The sequence below is a fragment of the Meleagris gallopavo genome, chromosome 17 (genome assembly GCF_000146605.3).
Source record: "Meleagris gallopavo isolate NT-WF06-2002-E0010 breed Aviagen turkey brand Nicholas breeding stock chromosome 17, Turkey_5.1, whole genome shotgun sequence".
Taxonomy (NCBI): domain Eukaryota; kingdom Metazoa; phylum Chordata; class Aves; order Galliformes; family Phasianidae; genus Meleagris; species Meleagris gallopavo.
In genome coordinates this window covers 5399033-5413873 of record NC_015027.2, presented here as the reverse complement: position 1 = coordinate 5413873, position 14841 = coordinate 5399033, and the positions used below count along the sequence as shown (strand labels likewise).

The 14841-nt window shown below is 41.1% G+C and overlaps 1 protein-coding gene across 3 annotated transcripts in view; it reads left to right on the top strand.

The window, feature by feature from the left end:
* The first annotated feature begins 368 nt into the window (after positions 1–368).
* The window catches only part of ATP2A2 (ATPase sarcoplasmic/endoplasmic reticulum Ca2+ transporting 2), a 41357-nt gene continuing 26884 nt past the window's right edge, over positions 369–14841 (top strand). For all 3 annotated transcript variants that reach the window (XR_795452.3, XM_010720107.2, XM_019621018.2), the window contains exons 1-5: positions 369–682; positions 1700–1717; positions 1808–1890; positions 9263–9367; positions 11975–12113. Coding sequence is in view for 2 of the 3 variants with exons in the window: in XM_010720107.2 (XP_010718409.1) it covers positions 565–682; positions 1700–1717; positions 1808–1890; positions 9263–9367; positions 11975–12113 (463 nt within the window). In the remaining variant the exon portion in view is untranslated. The remainder of the gene's footprint in view (positions 683–1699; positions 1718–1807; positions 1891–9262; positions 9368–11974; positions 12114–14841) is intronic.

The window sequence follows — 14841 nt, the reverse complement described above, 5'->3', positions numbered from 1 at the left end:
TAGAGCAGCCGCCGCCGGTGCGCGACCGGAGCGAGCGGGAGCCAGCAGCGGGGCTGGGCGAAAGGGGGGGGCGGCCGGAGCCGTGACGAGCGGTCTAAGTGAGGGCGGGAGGGACGCATCGCGAGCCTTCCCCGACAGCGCCTTTTCTATTTTTCTCTAGAGGCGGACGGGGCGAGGTGTGCCGTTATCGCCCTCCGCGGGGCGACCCCTGAGGATAAGCGGCACCGGGTGCCCGCCTCTCCGCTCTCCTCAGCCGCCCACCGCGCTCGGGGTGCGTGAGTTCCCCCTTCGGAGAGGCGGCCCGGCTCCCTCAGAGGGCGTGTGGGGTGGGAGGGGGGCGGGGGCTTTTTTTTTTTCTTTTCTTCCGTCAGTGTTCTTTTTTTTTTTTTCCCCTATTTTTTTATTTTCTTTCGTTTGGAAGAGTGAGGCCGGCTCTGTGTTTGGGGGGTCGTATGGTGATAGCACGGGGGCGGTGGGGGAGAGAGCGAGGGGCTGAGGAGGGGGCACTCCGCGGCTGAGGAGGAAGAAGAAGCGAGGCTCCATTTGCCGCTCCCCGCCCCGACCATGGAGAACGCGCACACAAAGACTGTGGAGGAAGTTTTGGCGTATTTCGGGGTCAACGAAAGCACCGGGCTCAGCCTGGAGCAAGTGAAGAAGCTGAAGGAGAAATGGGGCTCCAACGGTAGGTGAGGCGGCCCCGCGCCGCGATGCCGCCCTCGGCTCTTTGCCCTCTTCCCCCCCCTCCTTCGCGCTGCTCTCCTGCCCTCCCGTCCTTCCCGGGGCCGCGCTCCGAGGCCTGACGTGTCTGTGCGAGCGGAGCCGGCATCTCTTGCAGGACCCGGAATCGGAGCGCGGCAGAGAAGATGGCTGACTGCAACTCCACCTCGTGGGTTTCTTTCAGAGCCCGGAGCGGGGCTGGCAGCTCCGCCGCCCCCCCCCGCGGGGCTCCTGCCGTGCTGAGATGGAGCGATCGCTGCCCTTCGCTCTTCTTTTCCCTATCCTCCGGTTTCCCCTGCTTCCCGATGCCTTTTTGGCTCAAATTTTTACATTCTTCTTTCGAACCGTGGCACAAAATTACGCTGATGAGGTATTTCTGTTGTGTATTTTTTTAATAAATCCTCGTTTCTCGGCCTCATTCAGTCCCTCTCGAACCCTCACAGTGTTGTATAAAAATAAAAAGCTGTGAGAAGGTTACACTTTTTTCTTTTTGTTCAGCTTGAAGGTCCTTTCCACGCCTCTAGCTGTGGGGAAATAAAGGGAGAGCAGAAATAAGAAAACCCTCAAGTGGAGAAAAGAACTTGAAATATTTTGAACCAAGCTTCCTTTTTTTTTAATTTATTTTTGTGAGCGATGGTGGGGAAAAAATCTTTATCAGCATTTGGAAAGCATTCTGAGCCTTTGACCCTTTGTGTGCAGAAACAGCAGAAGTCACACAGCTGGCTGGAGTGATGACTTGGCTGAATCATAACCCTCAGCAGATCCCAGCTAACCTGTCTGTGCCGTAAAGCACACGACTAGCAGGCCCATTCGATGCTCTGATGAACAGGGCCTCTTTAATAGCTATTTCAGTATGGCTTTCCAGCCCAGTTGAGTCTACAATGTGAGAGCAGTATCTGGTGGATGTCTTGTAATGCTCTAATGATTTCTTCAATCATTTCTTTTTTCTCACATGCTGCCTGAAAAAATGCGTGACTGATAGAGTTACCAGCTGAGGAAGGTAAGTATTTCAATAAAATTTTCTACAAATTTTTGTCAGTAATTGATATTTTTTTTTTGCATGACTAAATGTCTTCTGTACATTTTGCAGGAAAAACCTTACTCGAGCTTGTGATTGAACAATTTGAAGACTTACTAGTTAGAATTCTGTTGCTGGCAGCTTGCATATCTTTTGTAAGTATGAATAGCTCTTATTTCATTGATTTGTGTATTGCAGTTTCAGGACCAACTTGTGTTCAATATATAGGAACTACACACACTGCTCTTCTTCTTCCAAGAAGTAGAAGATGCTAAGTAAATTGCTCTCTTTTAAATTAATTACTTGTGAAGAGACTTTTGTATGCTTGAAAACAAAGTTTCAGGGAATCTGTTATGGTATGAGTCAGAAGTACATAACTACACTAGACAGGTATTTTAAAGGCACTTCTCATTCAACCCTGCTTGCATGTTTGAAGTGGGATTTCCCAATGCTTTTGTTGGCTTTGAAAACTAACCTTGAGTAAGCGTTTAACTGGTCACTCTTCTTGCCTTTGAGTTAATCGTTATCAAGCTGAATGTGTAATCATTGGAAGACATTTTTGGATGCCATGCAGACTGGAAATAGAATTACATGGCGAGTATTCCAGTTGCCTTCCCTTCCTGATAATAGCAAGGTGACAGTTGTTGCTTTTGACAGTGACAAGAATGATGACGGCTGTGATGGCACCACTGTTGACCAAATTTGGTAACTGACCTTTGGATAGTTATAAAATGGACCTCTTGCTTGGCGTACAGTTTTGAAAGAACAAGAGGAGTTCAACTGAATATTTTTGTGAACACGTTCAGCTGGTCCTTTTACGCAATACATGAAGAGTGTGTTTGCTGAAAAACTGGAAAACTGAACACACTCCTGAAGTTTAGAGGGAAGATGAAAGCTCCGTGTCTTAGGGAGCTGGGTGACAGAAACAAAAGTGTGCAGAATATTAAATTGTTTAGAAGTCAGAGTTTATAGTAGACTTTGCCCTGGAGTTGTAATTAACTGCTTTATAAAATAAAGCAGCAGCTCTTGGGGGTTGTGGAAATTGTGGTGACTCTTTAGCTAAGGGCAAAGTAATTACGATGGGCAGAACAGAAGCAATTCTGTGGAGATGGTGGGGGAAAGGTTGTCCTGGTGTGGTTGCTGCAGTGTATTGTGCTGCTGCTCCTTGACCAAGGCAGGTTTAGCTATCGCCATGCAGACACCTCTTCTAAAGTGCTGTGGGTTTTGGTGTGTGTATACTGTTACCAGCTGAGCAGTGCTTGGTGGTGTTGATCTTGACCATGGGGATTGATGTGCTTTAGTTACTCTTCTGTTTCCTGAAGAGGAAATCAAGCTGCCCATAGAAATGTGAACAAGCAGGTCATTTTAAAACTCTCCTTCCTCCTCTTTTCTCATTTTCTCTTCCCGGAGGACTGGAAAAGAGAATGAGATAGATGACAGCACAGAATACTGTTAACCTTTCATTCTATTGCAAATTACCTGTTTTTATTATAACCAAGTAAGTAAAGAAATTACCTTCCCCAAACTTAAAGATTTCATTGCTGAATGCGAGTACTGAGTGCATTGCCAGAGTGATAGAGGTTGTGTACTGCCAAGCACACACTGCAGACTTTTAATAAGTGGGTTCAATTTCTTTTTCCAGTATGCTTAATTTTCTTAATTGTGGGGAGATTGAGCTCCAAAAGGACTGTGGGAGGAGAGATTTAGGTTGTCTGCTTCTGTGCTGCTGGGATGGTATATGACCTTGGGCTGCTGCTTTGCCTTTGCTGTGTCTCCCATCTAAGAGTTCTGGCTATGCACTGTAACACTATTTCAGAAATGGCAAGGGTTTTCTTTTCAGTGAATTATAAAGGAAAAATCCTGTTATATTTTGCTTTTGACACTTGTAAAGCACTTCCCCTTTATTTCTGTCTTTTTTCCTGTTCAGAAGGGGATCATCCATTGTCTTTTCTTTTGACGCTTCTGGATGAAAGCATATTAGAGGCTTTCATGGTAGCAGTAAGGAGCTGTTGAAAATGTTGATAGAAGGACTGGATTGCTCTATGGGATGCAGTTAACATTGGGTAATTTGTGTTCCTGAAGATGTCTGAGCAGTGTGTAGCTATGTTAGACTTGTGGACAGAGAACTTTAAAACACCGCATTGAATATTGGAGCTGTATGTAAAGCTGGAACTGTAAATTATGCTAAACCATTCTTATGATGGAATAGATTAATGTTAAAAGTTAACTTCCATGTGTGCATTGTGCTGTCTTTTACAAGCCTTAAGAATTCAATTTTGCCGTTTGTTCTGTTGCAAAGCACGTAGGACTCCCTGTACTTTAGAGATCTTGAAGTGGATAATTAGGCTTAAAATGGAGTCAGCTAAACTTTTGTTTTTTGAATGTTGAGTAATACCATTGAGAACTGCTCTTAATTTAATAAGTCAAGACTGTGACTTCTTGGGGGCTGTGCTGGACCCCTCAGAATCAGACTCTGGAACCTGGTGAAGTGCTGATTCACACTTCAGTTCTGTGACTGCTTTTTACTGTAAATTATTGTTTGAAAGATCTTAAAATGTAGTATTTGAGTAGAAAGTAGGACTTCATGTAGTGTAACAACAGAAATAAGTGTGGATAATGGCACCTATTTGAGATAACTTACAGCTGAAGATTTCTAGACCTGGTGTATATCCAAAGGAGGATTTCTGTCAAGATGCTTAAATGAGTAGTTTACTTCAAATGGCAGTGAATAGGGAAAAATGGCTTACCAAGTATTGGCTCCAAACTCTTGCTCAAACCTTTGAATTACTAGTGAGAGAGCGGAGTGTTAGAATGAGGAACAAGCTTTCCTGAATGTGTCAGTGAAAACTTGCTCTAATTTGAATTTGAACAGTTACGGGCGGTGAAGATCAAATGGATAATGTACATTCAGTGCTATGGCATCACATTTGTAATGCGTGCTTTCAGGAAGGCACAGGTGCTGTAGGGCAGTGCAAGGAACAGTTCTTCACCAGCTGTATGCTGTAAAGCTTTATGGATCAAGTGTGAGAGATGGCACATCAAGGTGTGTTAGATTACTGCTTCTTATCGTGAAAGCTTTTCTGGTGGTTATGACCATAAAGCTTAATGTTACAATTGATGGCATAGAAACAACGGTCTTGAATACCAATGTCTTCATTCAACTGCCTTTTGGTGTGGAGACCTCGCCTGTTGCGCAGCTCAGCGCTCTGTTCTGAGTGCCTCTTGTGTCCTCTGTTCCCACAAGGCCTGTCAGGTATGTGTCAGTAAAAATAAATCAGGCTAACAGCTGAATCTTTGTCACCCTAGCTGATTGTAGGGGTCATTTGCTGCCTGTTGCCTTGGCTGTAGATATTGTGTGCTGCATTCCAGGTTGGAGCTGCTGTTACAGATGTGCCAAGTTAGTAACTGCTTAAATTCTCACACTGTTATTTCTCCAATATTTTTACTGGCCTGAAGGTATGGCTTTTGAAGGGAAACTGTGTGATTTCTGGTGCTGAGCAAATGGAGCTAAATGCAGACTTGGACATTGTTTCAATATTTTGTCAGACAACGGTGAAGCTTATGCAGAGGTCATTTGCAGAGTAGATCTCAGCAGTTCAGAGGCCTTTGTAGCCTGAATTCTAGGTACAAGTAAGAGGATGTTTAATTTTCTGTGAATTCTGGCTTTTTTAGTCCTTCTATTTCTATAACATTCTCTGAAATCTGCTGTATTTATGTTAAAAAAAAAAAATCAGCCTTGTTCTGTAAATGACTTCTACAAGTTGCAAAATATTACTTCTGTATCTTAATTCAGAATAATGCTTTAAAGAGCAGTGTGTGTTTAACTGCACAGTCCTATCTTTGCATCACGTCCTTATTGAACTCTCTTCTACAAAATGAAGTATAGGCTGGAAACTCTACCAGAAACTTGTTAAAACTTAGAGCCTATGAATTGAGTATGGCCTCATTTGTGGTAAAAAGTGAGCAAACTGCTGGTGGAGGCAGTAAGGTGTGCTGGTAAAACATGGCAGGCTTTGCCCTGGGATCACCCCAGAGCTACCTGTTAAGGTCAGGAGCTGCATGTGGCACGAGAGAGCAGTGGCTGAGGTATTTCCCATTGGCACTCTTCTAGCTAAACTCCAGTTACTCAGTAGGGCTAGAGGTACCAAGTGGTGGGGTAGCATAACAGCAGTGATTCCATTTTAGTTTGTATAAATTGAACAGGAGTGCTGTGTATCTTTCTTTTTTTTTTCTTGGTTATACTAATGCTGATCGCGGGAATGTGTTTTTATTTAAAAAATACAGAGTAGCATTTCTATCTGATGGGTGCTTAGGATTTGTTAACTCAGTATAATGCTCCATTAATATTTATGGTCAAGGTGTGTGTGTGTGTGTGTATTCTCCGTGGGCAGCAAATAATAATCCTGTTTGAATTGGAGCAGTTCTCTTTGTTGTTTCCTGATGTTCAGGGTACCTGAAAAGTAACTGGGGCGAGTATCAAGACCACTAAAATAGTTTGCATCTGCTTAATTTTAAGCTAATTTGTATTGAAAAGAAAAAATCATTAAAGGAGGGCTTTCTGAGCAGCAGTTAGTACTCTGTCCAAAATGTACTGAATGTTAATTCAAAATGTCCTGTGAGAAGAAGGCTCACTTAAAAGTTGACTGTAGTTCTGCATCACCAGCTTTAATTAGTTGAAGGCTTTTCTTTGGTCAGGATGAACTCCTACTCCATCTGCTTGCTTCTAAGTTCCCAAAAAACCTTTTTGTTGACATGTCAATGAACCTGTTTCCTTCTGTTGGTGGCTACAGCCTGCTGGGCAACAGAACTTTATCTTGAAACTTCTATTCTTTAATTCAGTTGTCTGCTTAATGATAAATACACACCTGGGCCAACTTGCCGTCGTAACTTAATTTGTAGGAATGCCCAAGGCTGTAAGGACGTCTTTCCTAGCTGTGTTCATCAGCATTCTCCCTCATTGCTGGCTGACTGCTGCCTTGTACCTCTGGTCCCCTCTTTCTTTCTTCTGCACACCATAACTCTAGCAACCCAAAGTCAATGTGCTGAAGGAAAATTGTCCTCTAAGTTGCCTGCGTTGCTGTTGGTAGGGACTGTTGGGTATTGTTGTCAATTTCCCTTACACGTTCAGACTCCCATTTCTCCTGAGTACTTATTTTTGTTCTTTTCTTACTATTCTAAACTTCTTAAATGGTAACTTCTCTTACTGACCCTACAGCTTGAACAACGTATGGGAGTGTAATCTAAGCTTTTCTGTGTATGAGTTCAAGTGACTGTGGCTAAAACGTGGTGGAGGCCATTCTGAGTAACAGACAAGAACTTTCAGGGAAAGCCTCTTGAGGGTCTCAGTGTGCAAGTGGAAGCTATGTAACATAAGCTCAATACCTTGGACATGAGTTGTAGGTTGTAGCATAACATCTGTTACCGAAATTGCCTCATTAAAAATCCCTTGCTCAACCTTTTAGATTTGCTGGATTTTGTTAACATCAGGCTACTATCAAATAATAAATCTCTTCTGTTACAGCAGTATGTGTTGCCTGTCACAAACGTCCTAAATGGAGTGTTAATGAAGCAGTAATTTGCTATAGTAGAACCAAGCATTCACATTAATGTGTTCTGTTAGGTATGTGGCTATGTTTAGATTCTAGAACTAGAGCCCTTGTTAATAACTGCATGGAAACTTTTGCAGAGAGATGGGTGTCTTGCTGCCAGGATTAACAGGTTATTTAGTTTTAATCTAGTTATAAATTGATAATTTTCACCCAAGAAGCAACTGAAGATCTAAAACAGTTTAATAGATTTGTGCTATTAGGGCTTCTAATCTATCTGCTCTTTTTGAAGTAATGGTTTATCGAAGGAAAGAGCCTCTGAGTAATGAATTCTGCTTCTCCTTGATGTCTCTTTGTATTACACCCTCCTTGTAGCTGCTTTCCTTACCTCTCAAAGTTGCAGGGTTTCTCATTGTTGTTTTACAACCCATATGTGGTCTTCAACTTGCAACAGGTTCTGATTCAGTGCTATGTATTGACAGGGTAACTCAATAATGAGAATTCCAGTAAAGAAAGGGAGGAAAGAAATACATGAAGCAGCTTTTTCTAATGGTTGTAAGAGTCTGTATGTGCTGGGAAAAGTGAGATGTACTGTTAGCCCTTTGTGTAGCTTTTGCAGGGATGGCAGAGTAAAAGCTGTCTGTGGTGTAAGGGGTGATGTGATGATTGAAAACTGCCACAAAGTCTGCGTTGTTCAGCAGGTCAGATGGCAGAAGCCAGTTGGGTTGATGACGAGTGTGGGGAGCGTAGTAGCTCCTACCTCCATCTCTTCTCCAGATGGATCACTCAGACCCTCAACATGTTGCACTGCCAGTTGGGGTGCTTCATTCTTATTAATCATAACCTGCATCTTACAAGTTTATCCTTTTGTAATAAAATTTGTTGTTGCATTGGATTTGCTTGATAGTCTGTTTTCTGCTTGAGGCTTTCATGCTGCTGCTCCTTCTTCCTTTTAACATCCTGGAGTGTTTCACAATTGAGCAATAGCTCTGAGCAGCATGTTAGTGGATTTGTGGTGCTTGCTTTAGTAATGGTTTGCTCACTGCAGTCTTGTAGTGATTCAGAGCACTGTTGCCTGACTACCAGCCCTAATTATCTCAACACGTTGTTCCTATTTACTGTCACTTTCCAGGCTTCCTGTTGCTCAATACACTGACGAAAACGTTCTTCCTCTCTGGTCACGTTAGCTTGACTTTTCTTCAGTAGCTGCAGAGCTCTGTAGGGGCCTGATCTCACCCACTCTCCAGAAGTGAAGTGAATGGCAGAGTCCTAAAACTAGAGCACAAATAGAAAGTAAATGAACTAAACATCTTGGAGCCTTTTATGCAAGTCATCCAGTTGATTTACTTAAAGGAAAAATATGTAATAATTTATATTAGGTACTTGGCTTAGAATTCAACTTCAGATGGAATTGTACAGTTCACTTAAGTGCTTCAGTAAGGCACTGCTTATATTTTAATTTATAGATATTTCTTTCTCATATCTCACTGAAAATTTATAAAGCTATTTTCATTTATTTGTCTAATTGGATAATGAATGGTTTAGTTGAAATTCAGATTCCAGCCATCCATAAACCTTCGTCATGCACAGCTCTAGTGCTGTAACTTAGAAGTTGAGCTAATCAATCTACATTTTGTTTTAGACAGTTTTAGGAAAAAAAAAAAATAGCAACTTTTCACTGCCGTAGCCTTTGTCACAATAACTTCTGCTTTCATTTTTGAAGCAAGAGTAGCAGTGTGATTCCCAAACTGTTTTCTCCTTTAAAAGGAGAGCGGGCTTGGGAATGAACTTCATGCTATTTTATTAAAGATTTTTCTCTTTTTCCATTGTGTATTGCTGTCTTATTCAAGAGCTTGGAAGATCTGAGGATACTTCAAAACTGCTCAAGTCTGGGGAGTTGAACCTCAAGCTGTCTTGGTCTTAGGTTTGCAATGTATCTAATGTAAATCATTTAATTTAAATTGGTGTTTCTCTCTCACAGGTGCTGGCCTGGTTTGAAGAAGGTGAAGAAACAATCACAGCATTTGTAGAGCCTTTTGTAATCTTACTTATATTAGTAGCCAATGCAATTGTGGGAGTGTGGCAGGTATGCAGATGTTTTTGCAATACCAATCACAAGTGTCTTGGCTTTTTTTGGTTTGAGATGAAGAACTGCACATTGTACTGTCAGATGCTTCATACAATGCAAGCAGTGTACATTGCTAGCTTTAGATTTTTGAGAGTCAATGTACCGTATAAATTCAGGACAGGGAGAGTTGATTAAAGGTGAAACAAAAGCTTTGCAAGTTTTGCCAAAAAGACCTCAGTGTATTTGGCCACATGCTGATGAACACAGGAATTAAACAGTCCGGTATGAAAACCAGAATTCAGGAACTGAATCAAACACTGCAAAGCTAAGAAACAACCATTGGATCAGTTGGCAAAACAACAACAACAAAAATCAGATGGAGCTCTTGTCTTGTTTGTCTGTTTCCTGTTGAGAACAAATACTATGCTTTAGTGCATTTATTGGTACAACTAACAAGGTATTCATTCTACCTGTTGTTGCTTATGAGGACTGCATTTTCATGAAGAGGTAGGAGTTATTTCTGAAAGATATTTTTCCTGCATTGTCAGTTGTGAGATTAATTGGATTACTTTTTCTAAATAGCGTTGGCAGTAACATGTTCTGAGACTTAAGATGTCAGAATTAAGTGAACAGCTTTCTTTTGCCAAATTGATCACTTCAAACAAAGCACATTTTCTTAGAATTGCTTCTCTGCAGGTAAAAAGTATTGCAGGGTTTTAGGGTAATTGATGTTCTTTTTAAATTTTTTAAAGAGCTGGGATTAAGGTGACATAATTACTTGCTGTCTTAGTTAGGCTCCAGGCTTTTTTTGTTTTGTGCAAACACAAGTAAGCTGGCTGAAGACGCACAGAAGACTCACTTTTTAGCAACACCCAACTTGCTGCACAACAATTAGAGCTGGTATGCTGGGAAGAGGTAATGTAGAATGAGGAGTATCAGCAGTGCACCCTTAAATGTCCTTTTGTATTCAGATCTTCATGAAGTTGTTGCACAAGAATTAATCTTTGAGGTTTCAATTCTGCATGTAATCATTCGAAGCATGAGATATAAGGTAAAGCTGTCTGTATAGTTTGTGAATTATCCTGCATAAATGTTGGAACTCTTGTAGGAAATTATCAATTTTTCAGCTGTGGTAAAAGTGTGCAGAGAATCTTTGTGTACCTCCATGTAGTGAACTTAATTGTGAAACAACTGCAGCATGGATTAAATGACTCATTCCCTTTTTTTAAATGGGCATGGAAAGAGTCACAGCACATAGTCTCCACCCATACGTGTATCTGTTTCTACAGGTACTAGATGTGAGCAACTGAGTCACTGCCTTAGCTCTGCCATTCTCAGCCTTCTTTTCCACTTGCACTTTTCCCAAAGTGCCATTTAGTAATACTCAAAGATTGAGAGGACAGGGTAGCTACTTTAAAATCAAGCAAAGTGGGGGGGAAACAAAACATTGTTTCAGACACTGAGCTGTATGTTGTAGCTGGATCGTATCAGTGCTACAGTGTTGAGGAACAGAGTTTATTTACCTGGTTAAACACCAGACTAGGAGTAATCCCAGCTTTTGGAACCTGTGCTGGTACCTCCGTGCTGCCTGGCACAGAGCTGTATACAATGTAAACAGAAGTCCTTTAGGGGAGTTCTGGTAGTGCTGTGTGAGCTGCGTTGTTGTATGGAAGTACCTCAGCCTTTGACTTTCTGGAGATTGTGTGCTGGCTGGAGTTTGTATTTGAAAAGGCTGATACATATTTGAAGTGCAGACATTCTAATAACTGTATGTACCCATGCCTTTATCTGTAATCATCAGGGCTGTGTGACGTCTGTACTTGTCAAAAGGCTGGAAAATAAGGAATAAGTCGCTCTTCCTTGAGCTAGAGCAGCAGTAATGATAAGCTGTTGACTTCTTACATTGTCCTCTATCTGGGCAGAATCACAACATTGATAGCAGTTTCTAGCAGTGGTTCACTGAGAGCTGCACTTGAGATAGGAAGTGAGGAGGTCTTGTGTGAGGATTCATCCAAGTTTGTTAGCTGTTAGAGATGATGTGAAGTTTGTAGTCACTGTGCTTAGATTTTAGTCTGGTGTTATTTGATCTGCAGAAGTGATGCTGGTAATAATGTTGGGGAAATCAAGTTCTAGCTCTGTAACTAACCCATAGTAGGGTATAACTAAATAGTTGGGTTCTAGTCTTACTTCTGTTAGTAAGTGGATCTCAGTATTGCTAGCCTGCTCCAGTCTGACTATAAGCTGCTCAAAGTGGTAAGGTACATGTGAAAATAGTTGCAATCCTATTTAGTTCTTCTTTTTTTAGTGCCAGAATGCATCCTTATGTTACATAGTACTGCTTGTGGCCTCCCTGTAACAAGACACAATGGATGTTCTTTATGGGACATGCTGTTGAATTAAATAAACACCCAGTGGCTTCTAAATACCCACTAATACTTGAACTGCATTGTAATGATTTCCAGTCAGCAACGTAGTAAGGGGATGTGTCACATAATTTTCTGTATGAATAAATGTAGCTGAGCTAAGTAGTATTCATATGATACTGCATTTGGAAGATCAGGTCTGACATGCTTATCTTTCCATACCTGGAGGCTTCTTAAATTACATGGTTTTGCTGTCTTTTAGGAAAGAAATGCTGAAAATGCTATTGAAGCTCTTAAGGAATATGAGCCAGAAATGGGGAAAGTGTATCGACAAGATCGAAAGAGCGTTCAGAGAATCAAAGCAAGAGACATTGTGCCAGGTGATATCGTGGAAGTGGCAGGTAAGGCTCATAGATGTGGTACATACTGTGTGTGTTGTAAAACTGTTGTGAGGGCCTTGTCTTAATGATTTGAGGCCCTGGGGGAACTTTGCAGAGAAGCCTAAGTATATGCTTCACTTTGAAACAATCTTGCTTCTGTTCATCTGTAATTACCTTAAATGTGCATTTGCACTGAGGGGATTGTTTTTCAAATTGCCTCTTAGTTTAATTAGTAGGTCTAAGAGCAAAGCATATTAATTGGAGTACAAGTTTTAACACTTGTCACTAGTCTATAACTATTTTCTGCAGTCTGGATTCAGACTATCTTGTCTGCTTCCTATCCCAAGACATTTTTTACTTCCATTTGTGTTAAATTCTGAAAGCAAAGATTTTTTTTATCTAACTGTTGCACTGCATGCTTTAGGTAAAGAGCAGATTCTTCTAATGTTTTTTTCACACTTGCAGCAGCAAAGCCTTTCAACTTATTATAAATGTCTTCCTCTGTCTCCTCTCAGCTAATTTGTGCCTTGTATGGGACATGGTTGTTTTGTTTTCATAATGCCTTGGTGCTTCTTTCTTTCTCCTATTGCTGTACTGGAGACCACAAACAGAAGTGATTAAAGAAAGTTTAGCACTGTGTATTTCCTTCTTTAAAAAGAAAAAATAAATCTTAATTTGAAAAATTGTGCTCTTCCGTCAAGCTTCTTATAATTTAGACACTAAATTAGTCCTAAAAGGTATATCTTTGAAGAAATGTTAAAAAATAAATAGGAAGTAGAATATGAAACTCTTTCATTTGCTGATAGTGGCACAGCAGTTCCCTTTTTTTTTTAAACTGGACTGGTCAGTGACTTTAATGTTTCAGTTTTCTCTCCAGATGAAAGTAGGTGGTTCTAGTTAAATGTCAGGGGTAATTGCATACTCGCATCATGTAGGTCATTATCAGCTATTAACTTCATGGTTGTTCTTTTGGGAGCAGTGCATAGTGTACATCAAACTTTGTTTCTGCTAGTGTCCCTCTGCTTTTAGAGGTGGTAGATCTCTAAAGCAGAAGTAAATATATACCCTTGGCCATCCTGCTGTTTTAATTAGTAGGCAGAGAGAGAATGCACTCAAAATGAAGTTAGTGTTGGCTCTCTGCCCAGCTGTCCTAAGGTTTAGTTTAGAGCAGAGGATGGTACAGCTACAGTGGCCCTGACTAGGGTTACTGAGCAAGTGTGAATCTGATGAAGGCTGAAGTTAGTTTTCTCTTGGTATCTGTTGGTGACGAGCAAGTGCAACGACAAAGTGCTGATAACTGAAATAAAGAGTGAATTATGATACCTTGTCACTTACTGTGGAGTTTCATCTCAATTACTGACAGTACAATAATGCTAAACATGATTAAGATGCCTGTAAAGCAGTGTTTGATAGTGGGATGCACGTGGGACTGATTTAAAAACAACAAAAAAAGCAGACAAAGCAGTATGCTCATTAGAAAAGCACAAATTACCAACTTGTATGATTGTCTTTTAACATAAGTGGTCTAGCCTGTCGACTGACTGTCGGAGCTCATGCTAGTTAAAATATTTGCTTAGACTGGTGGGTCAGATAGTTCCTGGCTACTCTTAAGTACTCAGAATACTTTGCTTGCATTGTCAAATGTAATTGGTTTCATCTTGAAGGGAAGGTGACTACACGTGTGTATTAAGTGTGTCACGTAGATGTTTGAGACAGAAAATAAATGCTTTGTTGTAATACGGGTGCTGATACTGAAACAATAAATTCTAACTTGTCGTTAGAGAACGATGACATCGTAATCGTATCAAACTCAGGGAAGCTGCTAGGCAAGTAGAGAAGAGGAATAGGCTGTGTACCAGTGTTGGTGTCAAGACCTGGAGGTGAGAGAGAGTGTGTGCATGCCTGTGTCTCGAGCACAGGCCCATTGCGATGGCCTTTGACATGGTGTTTGCAAAAAGGTGGCCATGTAGGGAAGTGCTGGAGCACTTCATATGAGGATACATATCTGGTATGGAATTCTAGGCAATGTGCCAATGACATTTGTGTGTCCAGGCAAATCTCTCTCAACTGAGTGGCGTAAATAACCAGGTGATAGGTTTCTCTCCTGTGCTGATATCTAATTTTGAAAGACCTTTCTATAGGTCTTCCATTACAGAATAGCTGTTGGTTAATGCTGTAACATCTTTGATAATTTGAAGTTGTTACATTGGGTTCTGGTGGTGAGATTACTTTCATGTAGGAATTAGTAAATTGGTATTGTAATTTATGCAAAAAATACACATTTATTTTTGCTTCTTTACACTACAGGAGTTCTCTGAGAGTAAATAGCATTGAACTGCTTAAAAAATCATTTGATCTTTCAGGTAGTTTTGAAACCTTTAAAGATGATGTGTGCAGCTTAACATAACAAAAAGACAGCGTGGTAATGGTTTATACCATTACTTTTCATTTGGACTGCTTAGGCCTCCTATTTGTGGAGTTAGACTGCGTTCATTACCTAGACTGCTCAGTCTGCCTTGTGGCCTTCAGAAGTAAAGTGATGAGAAGATGCTTTAATTGCTCTGCCAGCTGATTTAACTGCAGATCTGCACTGTCACCTTGCAGTGAATGTGGAGTACCTTGAAATGGATCAGGCCATCTATCACTTGAGTGGTGGTGTATTACACTTCTCTTGGGAATCGGTGTGCACGTAGATACTGTGGAGCACTTGATGAGCAATTACTGGTTATTGTGCTCGGTGGTCAATGTT